General features: G+C 35.5%; 2 protein-coding genes across 8 annotated transcripts in view; both read left to right on the forward strand.

Moving 5' to 3' along the window:
* Positions 1-16,296, forward strand: part of RSRC1 (arginine and serine rich coiled-coil 1) — a 463,041-nt gene extending 446,745 nt beyond the window's left edge. For all 5 annotated transcript variants that reach the window (XM_049709748.1, XM_049709749.1, XM_049709746.1 and 2 more), the window contains 3 exons: positions 8,885-8,991; positions 15,163-15,315; positions 15,961-16,296. In XM_049709748.1, the coding sequence (XP_049565705.1) occupies positions 8,885-8,991; positions 15,163-15,315; positions 15,961-16,053 (353 nt within the window). In that variant the 3' untranslated portion in view covers positions 16,054-16,296. The remainder of the gene's footprint in view (positions 1-8,884; positions 8,992-15,162; positions 15,316-15,960) is intronic.
* A 149-nt stretch (positions 16,297-16,445) lies between these two features.
* Positions 16,446-22,425, forward strand: part of MLF1 (myeloid leukemia factor 1) — a 56,319-nt gene continuing 50,339 nt past the window's right edge. For all 3 annotated transcript variants that reach the window (XR_007477364.1, XR_007477365.1, XM_049709750.1), the window contains exon 1: positions 16,446-21,026. The gene's annotated coding sequence lies outside the window, so the exon portion shown is untranslated. The remainder of the gene's footprint in view (positions 21,027-22,425) is intronic.

The following is a 22,425-nucleotide window of genomic DNA, read 5'->3' on the forward strand; positions in this document are numbered from 1 at the left end:
TAGCCCAGTGACCTTGGCCAAGTTACTTAGCCTCAGTTTCTCATCTGTACAATGAAAATAATAATAGTACTATCTCTTATGGTTATGACAGTTAAAAGAGGTAATCCATGTGAAGTGCTTAGCACTCAGTGCCATAAATGTAAGATTCTGTTACTGCCGTGATTACCGCTTCTACCATAACAGCTCATCTGGCCTTTTTAACAACCATTTAAAAGAAAAATTAGCCTCTATGACCTTCCTCACTAGAAAGGCATCCCAGATATTGATGATCAAATATACGTCTGTTTTAAAACATGATTTCTACCACATGACTACCATTTTAGGGAGTGTGTGGTTGTAGACATCCATTAGGATTCTATATGGCCAGAAATTGAGGTTTATATACCAACTTTTTAGCCAACTTCCGTGTCTCAGTACAATTACTAAATCAGCCCTCTAGTCCTGTTACTAGTAATAGCTCTCAGTTACTAAGTGTTCTTAATGCTTCCTCAGCCCTGTGCTGAACACAAGTGTCATCTCCCAGATTTTCATGACTTGTTCCTTCACATGATTCTTCTTTCTGCTGAAATCACCACGTCAGGAGTTCTTTCCTTGTTACCCCATCTGAGATAGCCCCCCTTTCTCCTTTGTAGCCCTCTACCCTGCTCTATTTTCCTTGATATTATATTGTTTATTACATGTTTATTATTCGCTTCTTCCATTGAAACATAAGCTCCATGAGGGGAGAAAGAAACTCTTGTCTCTAAACCCTGGTATGCAGAACAATGCCTGAGTGTGCTCAAATATTTGGAAGTAGGAAAGGAGAGAGAAAGGGAAGGAAGAAAGGAGGGAGGCAACCTCTCAACCATCCTATGATGTTTCACCTATTATCCCCATGCCACAGAGGAGAGAACTGAGACCACCACAACGCACTTGCCCAAGGTCACAAAGCTATTAAGTAGAAGAGACTGTTCAATCCAGATAGTCTGAACCCAGAGCTGTTAAAACTAACCACTTAGAGACATTTAATTTCTTAAAGTTACAAAACCTTTTATAATTTGACATTTCTCCCCCATAATGTTTTTTTAATGGTTATTTTAATGCCCCTTAATTTTTAAGTTTTCAACAAATGTTTATTGACTGCTTACTAAATAATAGAGTATGCTGTACTAACTCCTGGAGTTGACACAGAAGGGTATGTCCCCTCTGCCTGGGGAAATGAAGCTTTTGCTCATGAAGAAATTAATATCAGTGGGAGTTAACATATGCTGAGAGCCAAATGAATTATAGAAGAGGCCCCTTTTCTCAGAGGTGGCAAGGGAAGTGACAGGGAGGATTCAGAAAAGGTAAGAGCATTCTAGGTGAGAGGAACTAAATGAGGTGGAATTTGTGTGGATTTTCAGTATGGATTTTGTTTTTCATAAAACCTAGTCTGATGCTCAATTCACTTGCACTTATTAAAATGTTTATCAGAAATTCTTCACTGGTTCAGTCACATTAAATTTATTCTTATTACTTAATTTGACATGGAAAGCAGTTTGTTATGAGTCTGTCTTGGACCCCATCCAAGGGGGGGTTGTTATTAGAGACACTCCAGGAGCCTCACTGACATATATAACTTGGTACTGTATCATAAGCTTCCAGAAGGCTGATAGACAAGCCACATTCTACTTAAGAAGTTTTCTCATCTTTCACGTTATTTCTGGATATCAGTTCTGGAAATTGGTGCCCAGGGATATGAGATTTATGAACAACCTTAAAATGTTACGGTTGGATGGCTTTCTAATATATGTTTTATATGTTTTAATGAAAGAAACTTATTTAAAATACACTGTTTTGAACTGTTTTGAAGGGAAAGCAGTGGCTATATTTCATTAAAATTTGTGTTCATGAGGAGTTGCTTTAACTTTAGAATTCCAAGTGAGCTTTATGGTATGTTTTATTTGTCTACAGATTTTATTGAACAGCCATCTCCATTTACTTATTTATTGAATAGCCAGTTTGTTATTGTTTGCTTTTTTTCTTTCGTTCTTGCAAAGCACTTGAAAGTGCTTTATTTTTCAAAGACTTTGTCTTCAGTGTCTATATTGTACCATAAAAGGAAATTTTGCAGATATTTCCATTCTTGACTAAAATTTGAATCCATTTAAACTGAAAATAAGATCTTCTCTTGTATTATTCATGTATTTGTAGCAGCAGTATTAGTATATAAATTTTTTTTCCCCTTGGGAGAGAAAAGTAGCATAAGTAACTCAATAACTATGAAGCCAACCAACCCAAACTCTTTGTAATATAAAATGCATTTTAACTTTGGGGAAATTCATAAATTATTAATATTCAAAAGTAGTCATTTGGAGATGAGATTTTAATGTGTAAGGTACCTTTCATGAAACTCATGTCGCTTAGCCCATTACATTTTGGGTAATAGTGCCATCTGCTGTTCTCTGCCTAGCATTGCTGCCAGTTTAGAGAGGTTGGCTTGTTGGTAATCTGCAAATGGTGTACATATTTAAATTTTGCCTTTTCAAATAAAAGGTTTATAGTGGACCTTGTCATCTTTATCTACTAATCTTAAATTTGTGTACCTTTTGATAACACAGAAAATTCTGTAAATGTGCCATGTGAAATTGTCAAATATAACTCAAAGTAGCAGGTGAACCTAATTTTTATAATACAACATCAACAGTAACTAATAAAATATTTGATTTTAATTTTTAATCACAAAAAGAACAAAATAATTGTCCATGCAGTGAGTTATTGACTTTTTTAGTCTGTAGTGACTTAGCTTTCTGACTCCATTATTTTCTCTTTTATTATGAAATATGAAATATTCTACGGACATCTTGCAAGCAACCTATGGAAGTCATCTTGTTTACCAATAATGTGTTTATCAAAAAGCATCAAGTGCAAATAGATATGTTTACTTCATGTTTACCATGTTAATGTTTAGAAACATACTGTAATTTTTTTAAAAATTAATTTATTTATTTTTGGCTGCGCATGGGCTTTCCCTAGTTGCGGTGAGCGGGGGCCACTCTTCGTTGCAGTGCATGGGCTTCTCATTGTGGTGCATGGGCTTCTCATTGTGGTGTCTTCCCCTTTTGCGGAGCATGGGCTCCAGGTGTGCGGGCTTCAGTAGTTGTGGCTCTCGAGCACAGGCTCAGTAGTTGTGGTGCACGGGCTTAGTTGCTCCACGGCATGTGGGATCCTCCTAGACCAGGTCTCGAACCCGTGTCCCCTGCACTAGCAGGCGGATTCCTAACCACTGCACCACCAGGGAAGCCCCAGGAACATCCTGTAATTTTTATTCTCCCAGTAACTTTATCACTTGTTTTCATTTTTACCTCATGGCTGATGAATACAGGATACTTTGTATGCTAGGCATTCATGCCAAGCATATAAACAATAACTAGGGGACTTCCCTGTTGGTGCAGTGGTTAAGACTCTGCGCTCCCAATGCAGGGGGCCTGGTTTGATCCCTGGTCAGGGAACTAGATCCCACATGCATGCCGCAACTAAGAGTTCGCATACCACAACTGAGGAGCCCACATGCCGCAACTAAGGAGCCAGCAAGCCCCAACTAAGAAGTCTGCCTGCCACAAATAAGACCAGATGCAACCAAATAAATAAATAAATGTTTTTTTAAAAAATATATATATATATATATAAACAATAACTAGTTTTAATTCACATTCTTCCCAGTCTTAAAATTGGTACAGAATTTTTAAATGACAAATTGGCATGTTAAACTTAAGAGCCTGAATGTAAAACAGTTTACTATAGGGACTTCCCTGGTGGTCCAGTGGTGGTTAAGACTCTGCGCTCCCAATGCAGAGGGCCTGGGTTCAATCCCTGGTCAGAGAACTAGATCCCGCATGACGCAACTAAGAGCCTGCCTGACACAACTAAAAGATCCCGCATGCCACAATGAAGATCCTGTACGCGGCAATGAAGATCCTGCGTGCCACAACGAAGACCAGGCGCAGCCAAACAAACAAATAATAAATAAATATTTTAAAAAATAAAATAAAAATAAAACAATTTACTATATATTATTGATGTGTTTTATTCTGCTTCCCAAAATGACAGGGTTATACTTAAGACATAGATTTGTGGACATTGATCTTAGAATTTTGAGTATGAAGCAGTTTAAAACATTTTTTATGCCTGTTTTCAGACAGCATGGAGCTGAGCTATTTATAAGGCTAAAAATGAAATCTCCCATGCATCTTTCAAATTTTAATTTATAATCTACAAGCAATAAATGCTGGAGAGGGTGTGGAGAAAAGGGAACCCTCTTGCACTGTTGGTGGGAATGTAAATTGATACAGCCACTCTGGAGAACAGTATGGAGGATCCTTAAAAAACTAAAAATAGAACTACCGTATGACCCAGCAATCCCACTACTGGGCATATACCCTGAGAAAACCATAATTCAAAAAGAGTCATGTACCAAAATGTTCATTGCAGCTCTATTTACAATAGCCCAGAGATGGAAACAACCTAAGTGTCCATCATTGGATGAATGGATAAAGAAGATGTGGCACATATATACAATGGAATATTACTCAGCCATAAAAAGAAATGAAATTGAGCTATTTGTAATGAGGTGGATAGACCTAGAGTCTGTCATACAGAGTGAAGTAAGTCAGAAAGAGAAAGACAAATACCATATGCTAACATACATATATGGAATCTAAAAAAAAGAAAAATGGTTCTGATGAACCTAGGGGCAGGACAGGAATAAAGACGCAGACATAGAGAATTGACTTGAGGACACGGGGAGGGGGAAGGGTAAGCTGGGACGAAGTGAAAGAGTAGCATTGACATATATACACTACCAAATGTAAAATAGTTAGCTAGTGGGAAGCGGCCACATAGCACAGGGAGATCAATTCGGTGCTTTGTGACCACCTAGAGGGGTGGGATAGGGAGGGTGGGAGGGAGACGCAAGAGGGAGGGGATATGGGGATATATGTATACATATAGCTGATTCACTTCGTTATACAGCAGAAATTAACACAGCATTGTAAAGCAATTATACTCCAATAAAGATGTTAAAGAAATTTAATTTGTATATCACTCTCTTACTCTTTAATTTAAATATCACTTTCTTTAATTTAAATATCACCAGTAAAATGGTTCCCACATTGAAAGGTAAAAGCTATGTTGGTTTATTTTCATATTGTAAGTCAAGCAGACAGGCTTTCCCCTATCTGCCCTGTCACTTTGTTAGTCCTGAAGTGATCTTTAAAGAAACACAAAGATAATGTTCTGTTTTTCCTCTAATCTTTCTCCTTCCTTCCTTTACAGTTTCTCCAGTGCTATTTTGTTAAATATACTGGCCCTTTGGCCAGCTTCTGTGATAACACTTTTATTTGTATTAGGAGCTGGTTGTATGCCCATATTTAAAGCTACAAACACTGCAAGCTTTAGACATCAAGTACTGTTTGTGAGCTCACCTCTGACATTTAATACTAATGATGTGCTTTGTAAATCCAAATGAGGGAATATGTTAGAGAAAAAATCCGAGGGGTCAAACAGTTGATACATATGAGACATCATCCTGAAGTCAGAAATATTGTTTTTGGTTGGGAACTAATGATTGTGAAATAATTGTGAAACTAACACCTACACAAACAAATGTGTTTTCATGTTGACCAGTTAAAGTTGAATCACTTGGAATGGTATCCATTATGATTTTTCTCTGCTATATTAATGCCATTATACATGTAGCTAGTAAAAATATTATCCTCTGGTACAGCACATGTTAATAAGTTAGCTGGGCAAAGAGTCTTCTCTCATTTCACATGCTCAGTTAGTACATTGCATAATTAAAAGGAGCTTTTATTCTAAAGCATGTGGAACTATTTGCTTTTCCATGACACTCTGTCAGTGTTTGCTTTTTATATAGGAAAATATATTCTTCCAAAGATGTGAATGTTGGCTGTGACAGCTGTTACTTCCAAACATTCCATGCAGGATTTCTCACCTGAGAAAAGACTGGTTACAGCTGTCAGGGACACATCTCAGAAGCACTGTCTTTCTCTTAAATAAACTGGAACTTGCATAAGACTATATGCTTATAATTTGTGATTGGCCAAAAACTGAAGCAGAGATTTTTCATAAAATGTTAATTTTTATTGAATGTGTTAGACCAGATTTCATACTGTCTATATCATTTAACCTTTTCAACTTAGTATGTAAAAATTACTTTGATGCAAATAACTCTACCTTGTTAAACCAGTTATTACAGTTTTTTTAAATAAATTCAGTTATTATTCATACAGGCTAAAACCCTGGCATTTTTAGATGCCTTAGCTGAGTATTCAGTGGCTCCTAATTCAGGTGTGTGTTCGTTTCAGCTTAGACCAAGAGTTTAAACAGTAAGGTTGTGAACCATAATGTTGCATTTTTCTTGCCCAGCTAGCATGTGGAAAAAAATACAAAAGTATGAAATGATACATGCCTGTGGCTATTTATTAAAGCACTAACTGTAAAAACAAAGGACTGGAAACAACTCAAATGACCATCAACAGGGCATTGGTAGGAAAAAACTATCATAAAACCATAAAATAGGTTACTGTATAGCTGTAGCATAAAATGAGGAAGTCTCTATACTGGAAAACATAGTGTTAAAAGTGAGAGAAGTAATATACATAGGAATGTATAGTATGCTAATTTTGTGTAAGAAAGAAGAGAATATGTATACTTATATTTTCAGAAATAAGCAATGGAAGGATAAAAATCAAAACCTAATAAAAAATGGTTACCTATGGATTGGGGGGATGGGATAGGAAAGGAAACCTAGACTTCTCTGAATGATGTTATTTTAATTTTGACTTTGAAAGCATGTAAGTGTTTTATGCAATTAAAAAACAAATATTAATTATGAAAACAGTAGAGCAAAACAAGATTTAAAAAAAAATACTGAAACAAATGAACCTAACTATATATCAAGTTGGTAGCATAATCACATGGAGAATCATTTCAAGTGACTTTAGAGTATAGTGTTTTGACAATTCATCAGTGGAATAAATCCTAAGATCAAAAAGAGCCATAAAGAAATTTTAAACTATTAATTCATCTTGTTAATAGTAATATTTGTCTTATTATTTTGAAACTAATATATATTCAACTCACATATTAGGAAAAACAACTAAGTACTTTTGATCACATCATTAAGGCCTAATATTCTTAGAATAAGAGAAAAGATATACAAATATAACTCACATTCGATTTTCTTTTCTAAAAGTATGTATTTCCTACCCCACCCACTGAAAAAGCTGAGAAGCGGTGACAATCAAGTAACAACAAACACCCCTACTGCTCAGGTTACTGTCTTTAAGTATCATTCGCCACTAAAAGGAATCCAGGCCCTTTGGAGAAATGGCTGATTTCAAGTCTGAGACAGGAACTGTACAGGATGAACCTGGGACATCTTATCACACTTTAACAAAAGAGATCATATCAAAAGGATGCAGGGACCAACATGAAGAGGCTCCCACTACCCAAAGGTAGAATCAAAATATGAAAATGACCACGATGGACTGAAGTACATTACATATATAAATATTCATGAGCTCATAATGGTCATCTTTGGACCAAAATTGATAAATTAAGGGAAAGAATTAAATATTTATTCTGCCTTTTCCTCTAGACTATATTTCACAGTTACAAAGTAGTCGATGAAGGAAGTTCTTCGAATCACAGCTAATAAATGCAGGACAAATAATAGAATTAGAAAAAAATGACCATTTTGCAATGTCTAATAAAATAATGGAGCTAAGCAACAAACATTGTCTGCTAAAACCATGAAGTGAAAGGTTGGTGGAGAACTAGGGTCAGGCTGACATCCCCTTGGACACACTGATCAATCTTAACATCATTAGAAGTGGGAGAAGCACATCCTGATATGATGTAATAGGAATTACATAGCACCACCTGTGATGTATTCTTTACCAAAAGAAATTGAACCTGAATCTTACCCCTGTCTAGATCTAACTGCTGGTTTACACAAAATATGAAGGACAGAAGAACATGTTAAATGACACCATGAGAATAAAATCAGCAAAATCCAGAATGTAGAAAATTGTAAAGGCTAAATGATCCATTTTCTTCAATAAATAAATGACAATGAAAGGAAGGGATGGTGGACCGTATGTGATTAAAAGGAATTTAAGATACTTGTCGACTAAGTGTAATGTGTGGACCTTGTTTGGATCCTCTTTCAGACAAACCAACTGTAAAAAAAGCACTTGGACAATCAGTGAAAATTAAACATGGATTATATAAGATGATATTAAGGAATTATTACTGATAACGTTGGGTTTAAAGATGGTATTGTAGTTATGTTGCTAGTTTGTTTTGTTTTTTTAAGCCCTTATCTGAGATGCGTAAAAAAATATTTAGGGGTAACATGGCATTATGTCTGGGATTTACTTTTAAATACTCCAGGTCCACCCCCCAAAATTGAAGTGGGCATGGATAGATTAAATAAGAATAACAGAAAATTAATGATTACAGAAGCTGAGTGATGGGTGCAGATGGATTCATTGTGCTCTTATTCCTTTTTCCTTTTATGTATTTCCATAGTAAAATTGGAAAAAAAATGTAAAGTCCTCCTTCCAGATTAGCACAGATTAGCTTGGATCATTTTAGCAGTACCTTCTCAGCAATGTTTTAGGTTTTAGGTGAGAGTCTTAGTGGATAGGAATGTTATCTTTGTGGGTCTCCAGGGGGGGCAAAAAGTTTCTATTATAACTTAACCATAATGTCTTTTTTTTTCCATCCAGTTAAATTTCATAAGTCATAAAATTACTTCATAGAAAGAACATTGCTTAGGTATAGTGTTGATAACAAGCTGACAAACCAGAATACACTGACATAATACCCTCTTTTTTAGACCAAGCCACCCTGGTAGAACAAGTAAAAAGAGTCAAAGAAATTGAAGCCATTGAAAGTGATTCTTTTGTTCAGCAAACATTCAGATCAAGTAAAGAAGTCAAAAAGGTAAGTTTTCATCAAGGCATTATGAATAAGCCTTTAGATTCCAACTAAAGGGATGCTTTATTAATGGATTTTACTTAAATGTAAGTGCTTCTTCTTCTAATAGATGAAGTAGGGTGAGAGTGTATCAGCATGTTATTGAGAGAGAGAATGAATCAGTGAGAATCAGTTCAAGTTTAACTTGTTAAAAAAAAACTGTGAAAATGTATCTGATGCCATTTTTATTTTAAAATTCACCAAGAAGGCAAAGTATAAGATGTCAACATACAGTTCTATAACAATAATACACATTTCATGAATGTACACAGTTTTCTTTTCAAATGTATACATCTACTTTTTGAATTGACATTGCTAGAGAAAAGTTAGAAAAGAACTTTAACAATAAAATTATTACCCAAATAGTAACATATATTTGCACTCTTTGCCCATATGGGGATCACTTATTCAACTCTAATAAAAGGAGCTTTGATTGGCATTTTATTTCTGTTGAATATTTCATGTATTCTTTCAATCAGTGTCAGGGCTGCTTTTTGGAATTTGTGTTCCTTTAGTTGGAAAAAGCTGTCTACTGTGAAATACATGTATTCTTCAATATCATACATCTAATGAAGACATGGTATAGCTATCACTTATTCAAAAATACTCTATATCTGTAGATATATTAATGACTGTATAGTATTCTACTGATGAATGTATCATAATTTTTTTCCTCTGATATTTTAGTAGTTGTAAGTTTGGAGGTGTTACATACATGTTTGTGAATATCCATTATTATCACCTTAGATAAAATTTTCAAAATGGAGTTGTTAAAGGTTAATATTGTTTATTTTCATACCTGTTCCCAAAGTCATTCACCCAAAATATTGTATCAATTCAAATTCCACCTCGAAATGCAGGGAGATGTCTGTCTCTCACACCCTGGTTAACACCAAGTCTTATCAGACTTTTCCATGTTTACTGACCTGATAGGTAAAAATTGACCTTTTGTTGTTCCATTAGCATTTCTTTTGTTATTAGTGAGATGGACACCTTTTCAATTACCATATGTATTTTAAAATAATTCATTATGGGGACATGAATTGAGCATGTGCAGGATGCCAGGATGCACTAGACAGCCTTGGTTAATCCATGGTCCTTGCCCTGTTATTTTGCTGATTTCATTTGAATATTTTGTAGTTTGCCACCACAACTCCTGAAAAAAAGGAGCTGTGAAATGGACATTCACAAATATAGTTGCCTATTTTATTAAATATCTTACTCGTACTTATTAAGAAGTCCTAAAAGAATTGTAATTTGTTTTGAAGTTTACTTGCATAGTATTTGTTTTCTGGAGTTCACCTTGACTTCCCAGTTCTCACTGCACACACTTAAGATAACCTAGCATTTTCTTTCTGTGGAAATATTTATTCCTCTATGTTAATACACTAGGTTTTCTTCTAAACAACTTTTTCCCATTTGGTATTAATTATTAATATAGTAAATTTATTTTTAATTCCATTCCTCTCCTCCAAGATACTAAGAGTTCTTCCAGTAACTAGTAAAATTGGCAGTGAGTAAGGAAATTGATCTAAAATATAGCGGAAAGAGCATGGGCTCTGGACTCAAGGAGATCTGAGTTTGAATCTTAACTTTCACACTTCCTAACATGATTGATGATCTCGAGAAAACCTCTCAACCTCTTTTCAAGCCTCAGTTTCCAAATTCATAAAATAGAGCTAATAATTCCTACTTTTTAGAGTAACCGAGGGTTAAATATAATGATTATCAAATATGTAACATGGTTCTTGATCCATAAAATGTTTGTTTTAAAGTTATATACTCTAGCATCTAAATTATTTGCTATCTAAGTATATTCTATAAACTAAGTATGGTGCTTGAAAACTTCTACTACTATAGGCATTCAGACTGTCTGAAGTATAAACCTTACCCCATTTACATTTCTCTAATATGCCCCTTACTTTCCCTGAGTCTCCATGCTCACCAGTAAGACAGACCCCTTGCTGAGAAACACAGAAATTCTTTAGATATCTGGTTGCACCTTAAAAGATTTTTTAAATGTAATAATATCCATATATTTGAATTCCAAGGTTAGTCATTTTTTTACCTTGTTTATATTCTCTAGAAAAGTTTTAAAATATTATTTCTTATAGTTATTAATCTTAAGATAACTGATTAAATCCAAGAGAAAAACTCTTCTTCCCATATCTATAACAAAACCCTATATATAGTTAAATGGGCTTCCCTTGGGAGCAGTTTAAAGGAATTTCACCTACATCTCTCATCAAAGGGACCACCATTATTAATTATTTTAATAATTAGTTTTTGTTTGCTTTAGTTTTTAGTGCTGAGTTGGAATTTACTCAGCTTCAATGTAGCTTTTCTTGTACTTCCAACTTAGATGCCACCATTAAGGATTGAGAGGTCTAGGATGGAACAGGAGGCTCTTCATTTTGTAAGCAACCTTCATAAATCTGTGTGAGGGAAACCCACCTTCTGTTTCAACTATCTTTCAAAAAGAGGTTTCCCCTTAACAGTAATTCATAGAAAGAAATAAAATCAATCAAAATCAATCTGGAAAGCCTAGAACTAGCTCGTTCTTGGTTGGATAAGTATGACAGAGAAGCAGAAGCAGCCTAGAAATGTTAATCCAGCACTGTGAATTGAGCCCCTTAGAAATACATTTAGTTAAAATATTTTACCAACATTTTCGTTTCTTTCCTCTAAAATTCAAACCAAATTGCAATAAATCTTGCATTTAGCCATTAGGAAGCAGTGGTCAAAAGCATGAGATGTAGACTCAGATCTGGAACCACACTTTGATTCTGCCGTTTACTGGTCATATGTCCTTAAACTACATAATAGTCTCATTAAACCTTGGCTCTCGTCCCTTAAAATGGGGATAATACCCATAGCAGAGGTTTTTATAAGGATGAGCAAGATACTTTACATAAAACAGTTAACCAAGTACGTGACGTATAGTAAGTGCTCAAGAAATGAAAGCTGTCACTACTCCTCCTCTTCCTGCTGCTGCTACCAAGGGCTGTGTTTGTCTGTGGCTTCCTTCAGAGGGATTGTAGATACAAGGATTCCTGTTTTGGTTGGGCCAGAGACTGTTTTATGTAATTTTTTATGGTCTATAGATCCTAAAATGCTCCTTATTTGAGGCTTGGTGACCAAGCAAATTAAAAATTACTTTACACAGTAACTTTCTAGTTTCATGTATAGACATAAGCTTTGAACCAATTTGTTTCAACACAGCCATTTGGAAATGTTAAAGCAGTAAGCAAATGATGTAAAACAGTGTTGTATCATAGCCCCACTTTTGTATATATTTAATGTAAAATAACTAAAATAATGATGACTACCATTAATACTAGACATTTAACATTTATAATTTAACTAATATCCTAATAACCCTTAATTATAGCTGAGATTCAGCAAATTTCATAACCCATGGTCAAACTGCTAATAAATGATAGAAAGCGGCAGCCAAACCAAATTTGTCCAACTCCAGAACTAATCAATCTCTCATAATTGTGAACTCAATGCATATTCACTGTTGAAATATAAAGAATATGCTAAAAGGCCACAGAAGATGGCATTTACCTTGGTGAATGCACAGTAGTATAAGATATTAGCCATCCAACACTAGACTTACATTAGTCATCGCGTTTCAAAACGATCAGAAGAGCAGTGATGGGCCAACAAAGAATAAATTCGCACTGGACTGTAATATAAAACAGAGGGCCAATTTATTAGTTTAGAAAGTGGTATCCCTTTCCAGTTTCTAAAATGTCTGTGTCTACAGTATAAGGTAAGGATTCAGGATGCCCAAGAAGATGAATTATTTATCAGGAGATGACTTAGCAAAGTAAATTATCTAGAGGACCATTTCATCCAGGTCATGGGCAGATGTGATGGGCTATTCCTGTTGCATAGCAAAGACTAACTCTCTTGAGGACTAAATTATGAACCAAGTTTCAACATCCTTCTCTCCTGGACAGTGCTACATGCATTGGTATAAAGTTTGTAATATCTCTGAAAAAGGCTTTTCTGTAACTAGTGACCCCTTCTGTTGGTAGGTTCTTTAGCTGTGTTAATTCCACTAATTTAGCTAGGGAACTATTACCAGAAAAGTGGCTGTTACCAATGACATGCTAGACAGTTTGTCTCCTGCAACACATATTGATTTAACTAGTTTTACTTTGTGCAATCATATTTTTCTGGTGTGAGTAGAAAGATGATCTGATAGTTCCTGCTGTATCATCAACTTAAGGAACCAATCTTGTTTTCAGACTGCTCTCCCATATAAGCTTATTACCACTTATTCAATCCAAAAATTGTTGTATTTGGCAGATATCCGCCTATGTTCAAAAAGAGGGTAAATAACTCTAAGCAGCATGGTCATTTGTTCTTTCATACTTTTAAGTACGTGTTAAAACAAGTTTTTCCAAACTGAACCACCAGGTGGCAGTGCTACTCAAAGCCAGATGTTTGATAGTAGCCATGCTAAGGGTTTTTTAATAGTCAAATTTTCTCTAACAGCTTTCCTCACTTAAATAAAGAAGCAATTGATGGTTTTCCTCACACGTTTTTTAAATTACACATTATTAAATAATAACTTCTACACTCTGATCCTAACCCCTGAGAACTTTACCTCTTGTGCATATAAGCACTTTTCAAAGAAAACTTTAATGTACTGTGTAGGTAAAAACAAAATGAGATTACTTGGTTTCTGTAATAGAATGTTATCTCTGCCACCTGCACATGTGCGATCCACATGTTTGGTAACTAGAATAACAGCACTTCACAATTTTTCGAGGTAGTTCCATATGGACAGCCAGTCTCCTAGCTGAACCCTATCAAAGCATGGCCTAGATATGCAGAATGGCATGCTCTTACATTCCCTGCATGGCAAGATAGAGTACCAAAAAATTATGTCCTGGACCTCACTGGACTAACATACTTCCCACTTTCCCCTGTGCAGAATATTGGGCTTTACTGTTACATGTCTTCAGTTTTATAAAGGGTCAGTGTAATATCGCTTAGGGCTATGAGTCTTCTATGACCACTATGTTGGAGACATAGAAAAGTTTGGGATCTGGGGAAAAAAATATTGGCTCCAAAATATAAGAAGAAAACTGCCAAATCAGATTTACCAAATATTTCTTTAAACAGCTCTATGTAACTTGTTACAATTTGTGATTATGTATATATTTTGGTATTTGTTAGAGATCTGTCATCCCATTAGCAAAATGTAATCTCCAGTTTGGACAGGGAACATATCTTCTTTTTTTTTTTAATTAATTAATTTTATTTTTAGTTGCATTGGATCTTCGTTGCACACAGGCTTTCTCTAGTTGCGGTGAGCAAGGGCTACTCTTCGTTGCGGTGTACAGGCTTCTCACTGTGGTGGCTTCTCTTGTTGCAGAGCATGGGCTCTAAGTACGCGGGCTTCAGTAGTTGTGGCACGCGGGCTCAGTAGTTGTGGCTCGCGGGCTTCAGAGCACAGGCTCAGTATTTGTGGCCCACAGGCTTAGTTGCTCCGTGGCATGTGGGATCTTCCCCAACCAGGGCTCGAACCCGTGTCCTGGACAAGGAACATATCTTCTTATTCTCCCTCGTGTACCCAGTGCTTAGCAATTAGTAGTGCTTACTAAATACTGGTTAAATAGATGGATCTCCAACTCTGAGATAAATTACTCTAATAAAGGATCAACTAATTCATGCATATTTCATTTTCTAGATGTTTTCCCCAGTGACCTCTGTTTTGCACTTCATTCAGAGAAGTGGATGTTCAGAAGTAAAAAAGTCAAAAGAAAATGGAAATTGAAAAACTGTATGTGTAGAACCAATAGGGGTAGAAAAAAAGGCTAAGTAGGAATTTAGATATGTGAAATGTATGTACTTTTGCAATAGTATAGACTCATAAGTACCAACTTCTTAAGAAAAATATGCTGATTGTAAGAAATAACATTTTCACAGTGTTTTTGTATTTGTTTGCTTACTTTAGGAATAGTTGTTTCTTATTCAATAACCTAGGGCCATTTTGTAGTTAGTATCATCTCAAAGGAGGCCAATTGAGCAGTTATTATTCAAAATCAGAAATATTATTAAAGCAACATTTTAATTGTATATTGTTATCCAATTAATAGCATGTGTTTCATGTTTCAGTCAGTGGAACTTAGTGAAGTGAAGCATGCAGCTGCAACATCAGGACCAGCATCAGTAGTGGCTGACCCACCGAGTAATGAAAAAGAAATAGACCCTAGCAGCATCCCCACTGCTATCAAGTACCAAGATGACAATTCTCTGGCCCATCCAAATGTAAGATCCTTAAACCTTAAGAATGTCAGTTTAAGTCTAGTTGACTGAAGTTAATTCAAACTGTTGTCCTTTTGGGCTGGTGACAAGAAGACCACTGGAGGAAATGGATCCACATGTTCCTATTTGCTAAAAACAGGCAGCTCACCCCCAGCCTTTAGAGCTGTTACATGTATTTGAAGCTGGTTTGGACCAACTCATGTTACCTGACTTCTAGGAGATTCTTTCTATGGGAAAGAAAAATGGGCAAAAAGAAGTTTTGTTTTATTTTTATTCTGGCACTAAAAGATCTAATTCTGGCTCTGCTCCAGTTGGCTCATGGACTGTGAGCATGTCATTAACACCACATCGTGCTATCTTCTGTGAATTAGTGTCATACCACTGTGTCTTCAGAAAGATTGTAGGAAATAAACTTTACAAAATGAAATGTAAAATTGCTAACCAATGATTTTGATATTAGTCCTTTTACTCTAAAACTTTCTAAGCATTATTCCAAATAGATGATCTTCAGTTAAGAGGTCATCAAGATTTAAATAGTATCCAAATCTTGTGCTGAAGGATGTATTCTATACAAGTGATTCATAAGGTCAAATCTAAGTTATTGGCAGACAATAACATTTTCTCTTCTTTTTTCTTTTTTTATTTCAGTTATTTATTGAGAAAGCTGATGCTGAAGAAAAGTGGTTCAAGAGATTAATTGCCCTCCGACAGGAAAGGCTAATGGGCAGTCCTGTGGCCTAAAGTTATGTTCATCTGGTTGAATTAACAGTAACATTGGAAATTTAGGTTTTTAAATCCCAGTACTAACTCTTAAAAATAAGATAGCTTATTATATAAAAAGGTAACCTCATTTCATTCTTTTCTCATGTAGGCTTGAATATTTGTTGAGATGAACTTAATCAAATATTGTGAATATTAAAACTAGTGTAAAGTTTAAGAATGCATGAAAATGTCATACTGTTAATAAAGCTAATCCTGAACATATTGGTATTAAGGCAAATGGTACACAGGAGTGTTTCTGAGTACAATTTGAAAAATATCAAGTTGCCATTTAAAGACACAATTTTGACTAGTCATGCATATAAAAGAGTCGAAGTATATGCTATAAATATGAGATTTTATCTTCCACGTATTATAAAACCATATTTGAATCTTTTATTTCACCTTATTGAAAAATTTTAGGCACAACAAAAAGCACTGTAAACAACCTAAGCAGTATGAACCATGTTACTCTTAGAGGAATAATACATTTAGTAAAAAAAACTACTTGAAAATTAAATAAACTGATGGTTTATTTGCTTAGAGATCAGCTTTTACTAGGTGATCCTTTGAAACATGTTAGCAGGTCCCAGCTCATTCTTTTAAAAATTACATGTTCATGCTAGACCTAAGCAGTTGGCCAAATACTCATGATGGGGAATTGTTTCTGAGAAAACTGGTAAGAGCTCTCACTTCAGTGTTACTTAACCAACTGCTATACCCTGCAGAGGAAGCCAGCTAATTGTAGTTTTGATAAGGCTATCTGTCATCATAGAATACCTTTCTCTGGTAGCTGAATGAAAATCAACTATGCATTCCATACTGAACAGGCCAGAGATAAGGACTTTTAGGCCTGCCTTACAAACTGCCTTCAGCAGCTGACATGAGTTATTTCCCTTTTCTATTTTGTTCTGCTCGAATTTGTATCTATGAAGACTGTAGCCCAGAACACAAGATAAGCATGAAAAGTTCTTGGGCTAAGATTACCAATATATAGGACATTTTGATGCCATCTTTTTGTATTTCTGAAACTACTAAAGTTGTAATCCCTGTTAAAAATGAAAAATATAAAGAACGTAAAATCAGTTGCAAAAGGGATGGAAGATAGACTGATGACCAAATACTTGTTTTTATACAAACATGTTTTCATATTCTAAATATATGCTAGTGGGTTTTTTTTCCTTAGCTATAAGTGGAAGTGCCCAGTATGAACTCAGGTGTGTGTGGTTTTCAACATACACAAATTTTTAGTGATTTTTAAAAGGGATTACTGGTACTGAATAATTTTATATTTCCTTTATTACATAACTTATAAATAGTAAAAGGACTATCACCCTTTGGGGAATTATATTTTAGTGGTCTAGGCAAGAATATGGGTTGTCATTTGGGCCACTAGTGATTCTCCAGAGAAGCTAGACTAGGCATTTTTTCTCAGTATGCCTGATGTTCCTCATTTATAACATAGTGAAAATATTATGATCCACTTTAATTATATTTCACACCAGAGTTCCTCTTTGGCAAGTACCCCAAATACAGATGCTTGAACTGCAATAGATTTATATTTTAAAGCTAAATTTCTCATAGAGATAGAGAATCAAGTTATTTTTTTAATTAACTAAACTTTAGTCCCTGCTAAACTCAATGACTATTCCCCTTCTTCCTGATTTCCAATGTGATTCATTTTAATATATTATTAACTTTGTTTGCCTGCATCCTGTTGAAGACTACAATATTACCACATAAGCCAAATCAAATTTAATGAGAAAGACTTCATAGACCACTATCAAACATATCACCAAACTCACGGTAGGCGATCCATGCGGGCCTTCTTTAATATCCTAATATAATGACTCTATAAAACAGAACAGTCCCTTTCATGTCAGTTGACTAGTGGCAACAGTTTGGACTTACATGAGACCTCAGAGTGTTTTTTGAAACATTGACTTCACACAAAATGATGAGTACTAATAATACAAGTTTTCATTTCTGAACAAGTGCATTTTCAGGGAAAATGGAATAAGAACTTTTTTTTTCTGGCACTCCCTAATTACGAGGAGGCAGATACCTAAGAATATGAGCACAGAACACGCTGAGTCTTTCACCTACTTCATTTCAGCATCCCAGCAGGTGAAATGAGGATACTAATAGCCTATCTGCCTATTTTGATTTTTCAGTAAAATAACACAAAAGAAAGCCCGTGGTAGAAGAGTGTTTATGCCAAGGGAACATTTTGGCATGGTAGCCCATCTTAACGGAAATATGGAACAAATAGTCGCATGGGTAATTATTTGAAAAACTACACTCCATCTTCAGTGTACTCCTTATGTATGTGTTTGAACTGCCATGGCCAATAGACCCCAGCTTTGTCCCCAGATTTCTCTGATGTCCCTCCCTGCCAAGACCACAAGAAACCCTGATTGCTCTGCAGTTAGTGACCTACTATCTGCTTACTGGGGGATCTCAGGGCTTCTTCCATCAGATTTACCCACTTACTCGTTAACGTTTTTTTGACTACCTAGTTTGTGCTAGGCAGAGTAAGGGTAGTTGGGTATACATAGGTGAATCCAGTGGGGATCCTGCCCTCAAGAGGCTTAGTTATGAAGCCCAGACATGTATATGACATAAGAGATATAATACTTAGTGGCAGAGGAGAGGACCTGGTTGCAAAAAAGAGAGAGATTACTGCAAGTGAGAAAATTAAGGAAGCCTTTGGAGCCACAGGAACTCACAGCTATCCACTTCCACCTTCCTGGTAGCTGCTGTAGGGGTCTGGGAACTGTTGCACTTCCAACCCAAGGAAGAGTCCCCCTTGTGAAAGACCCAAGTGGCCCCGCCCTCTCGATCCTATTAAAATCCAAGCAAAATTTTAGGTTCCTGGTCGCCCTCTGGCTTTCTCTGATCATTTCTTCCTTTTGGTGGAGAATCAGCTGAATAAGCTGATTTGGCCACTATCATCAGTCTTGTATCACCACCACTTGTCAGCCAAGATGACTTGAGTGAGACGTGTAATGGTAGCTGAAGGAGACTTTCAGTACTTCTAAGAAAGGATTGCATCTGCCAGTAAGGCCTTGCACAGAAGTGGGGACAACGGTGTGTTCCCTAATCCCCTGTTTTTCCATTGTGTGCTATTACAGAAAGCATTGTTTTGGAATGAAAAGACACAGTTCATTTCCTTGTGGTTAGGTCTGTCTCCAAATTTTCCTTTGATTTGGGTATCAAGTGAAAATCTTGGTATCAAGTGAGTAGCTAAGGTAGTAACAAAAGCTAGAAATGAAACAAGACACGGGACATTTTTGGTCACTAAACTATGGATGAATTGATCTGGAATTCTTACACCCATGTTACTCCTTCCTTGCCCCCCCTTTCCTACCCCCAAATTCCTCATGAGTATGACAGAAGAGGTCTTGAACCAGCTCCTGGCCATTACTCAGTGGATACAGTGCTTGAATTATTCAGAAAATGTTTAAATGCCATCCTTTAAATGTAAGCCCTACTTATTACTCTTTGGAACTCCTTTATGGAATAATGGAAAAGCGAGTCATCTTGATAAGAAAATATCTGAGTCTTTACAGAAGAACAAGGATAAAAATGGAGGTAAGAAAGAACTCTTTGTGAATTCTCTAATCATCTTCACCTTTTTTCATAGAGATGGGTGTTGATCAGTATATTCTATTTGGTGGGTTCTTTCCCAAATGAAAGAAAATGCTCTGTCATCATGTATTTCCAAGTTATTTTTGCTATTATTGTATCCCCAGAATCTAGTCCATGCCTGACACAAGAAGTCTCTCAATAAATATTTGTCAATGAAGGAAAAATGAATTTGCTCATCTTAAATGGGCAGTCTGTTTAGCAGTATGGCTATTTAAAATACTCAAGCTATTTGGAGCCAGTGCAAAAACAAATAGGTGTCTAGGTATGTACCCAAAAGAATTGAAAGCATGGTCTTAAAGAGGTATTTGTACACCCATGTTCATAGCAGCATTATTCATAATAGCCAAAACAGGGAAGCAACTCAAGTGTCCATGGATGGATGAAGTAAAATGCAGTGTGTGTGTGTATGTATATATATATATATATATATATATATACACACACAATGGAATATTACTCCGCCTTAAAGAGGAAGGAACATGTATGAACCTTGAGGACATTATGCAAAGTGAAATAATCCAGTCACAAAAAGACAGACGCTATATGATTTACGTAGAAGAGGTACTTAGAGTAATTAAAATCATAAAGGGGGAAAGTATAAAGGTGGTTGCCAGGGCCTGGGGTGAGGAGAAGTGGGTTTATTGTTTAATGGGAATAGAGTTTCAGTTTTATAAGATGAAAAGAGTTACGGGGATGGATGGTGGTGATGGTTGTACAACGGCGTGACTATGTTTAATACCACTGAACTGTACACCTAAAAATGGTTGAGGTGGTAACTGTGTATATTTTACCACAATTTAAAAATCTATTTAAAAAATACTAAATAAAAAAAATAGATGAGTTTTGTGACCAGATTAGTTTGGTTTCTGTGATTTGTGTCTCCACACGTCTCTGAGCTGACAAAGGCCTTTGGAATTCCTGGGGAATATAGAGTACACCGGTCTTCTCTATTACATTAGCGACTAACAACAGTGGGGCTAGAGTTTAAGCAAGGATCTTACTAGTCTTCACTTGCCTAGGCTTTCTTTCTGGGCCAATTTTTATATTATATAAATAATATTTTAAATGATGTAGATGTGGTCATTCAAGGTCCACCCACTGGCTTCTGTGACTGCTCTCCTTGCAAATGATAGGTCAGTTTTAAAGAAGTAAAGTCTACCAATATAGTAAGACAACACTTTTAACTCAACAATGTACCATTTTATTTTTAGGTCTTGAGAAGGAATGGCAAAATGATCCTGCTGCAGTGCTAGGAGAGAATGATGAACTGAACTGACCCTCTCTTCTTCACATCTTGTAACATGGTACTCAGGCTTAAATCCCAGTGTACAAAACCTAGTATAGTGCAGGCTCCCTTCATAATCTTTTAAAAGATGAACTGCTAAAATCCCATGTCTTGAATAAAATCCGTAACTACAGTTTATCTACCTGTTCGTGTTCCATGAAAATATCACAAGCTTAAAATGGAATTGAAAACAAATAATTGAGAAATAAATAAATGTTTACCACATACCAGCACAATGGTTTGAATGCCTGTGTTGAAGATTGGGTAGACTTTTTAAACAAATTCTGTAACTGGATTATTTATATAGCCCCATCGTAGCTTTTCTTCTTCCTCTTTCTGCCATAGTAAATCTAAATGACCTGGAGAAGATAACTCATAACTCATTTATTAATAGTTTGAAAAAATACTTTTTTCAGAACGCTTTGTATTTGAATCAGCCGCAGTGTTACTACATGCAGGGAAAATGAGGAGTCATCCAAAATTATAATCTCCCATAAATATACTTTCTCCATGTTTGAAATAGTTCATTTCAAAAAAAATTTTATACCTACCATAGAGCATAATTAGCAGCCCAGTCCCTGTGTTATGTAATAGCTGTTCCATCTAAAACACTTAAACTTCAGGAAGTAAACCATTTTCACATTAACATTTGTTAATGTGAAAGCACACTTGTGTTTCCAAGGTCATGTGGGCCGTTTTCAGCAAAGGTGCTCAGAGACTTTCAACTCACTTTTTTTACAATTAATAAGAGAAAGTGACAAGTGACTGGTAAATAGGTTAGTATTCGACACAGTCTAGAAAATATCAGAGACTCAGTTTCTGTTTGGGATTCTTAATTTGAAGTTCCAATTTCTAAATATGTTTATCTTGCTATACTAACTGCAATATAATTCCCAAAAGGCATTGTTCAATTAATTTCTAAATCCCTTTGAAAGGCGTTTACACAGACCTTAGAGAGCTTTGAAAGGGTTACAAAACTCATCAAAGAGTTCTTATTTTTTGAAAAACCTATTTTAGAATTTACCACAATCGATGACAAAAGTCTCTGTCTTTTCACTAACAAAGACAGCATAGATTTGAAATGTATTTTTGCTTTCGGAGTTTAAAAAATAATATAATGTTTAAATGTCGATGGGGGATTTGAATATTGGATTCTAGTTCAAATGTGAAATTTGTAAGTTAAATATCAATGGCCACCACTTTGCTAAACTAATTCTCTTTCTGATAAGTACTTCAAAACTTTCTCAATATTCATTTATATATTTTTTCTATAAATTATATAATTTATGCAAGCTAGCAAATGGCCACATATAATTTATTAAATTTGCTCATTTGCTAGAAAAAGTGTACACAAAATGAGAGTTATATCATGAATTAAGCTTTTTCTTAAGTGATATCTTTCACATTTTGTGATTTGG

This window comes from Orcinus orca, chromosome 5 (genome assembly GCF_937001465.1).
Source record: "Orcinus orca chromosome 5, mOrcOrc1.1, whole genome shotgun sequence".
Lineage (NCBI taxonomy): Eukaryota > Metazoa > Chordata > Mammalia > Artiodactyla > Delphinidae > Orcinus > Orcinus orca.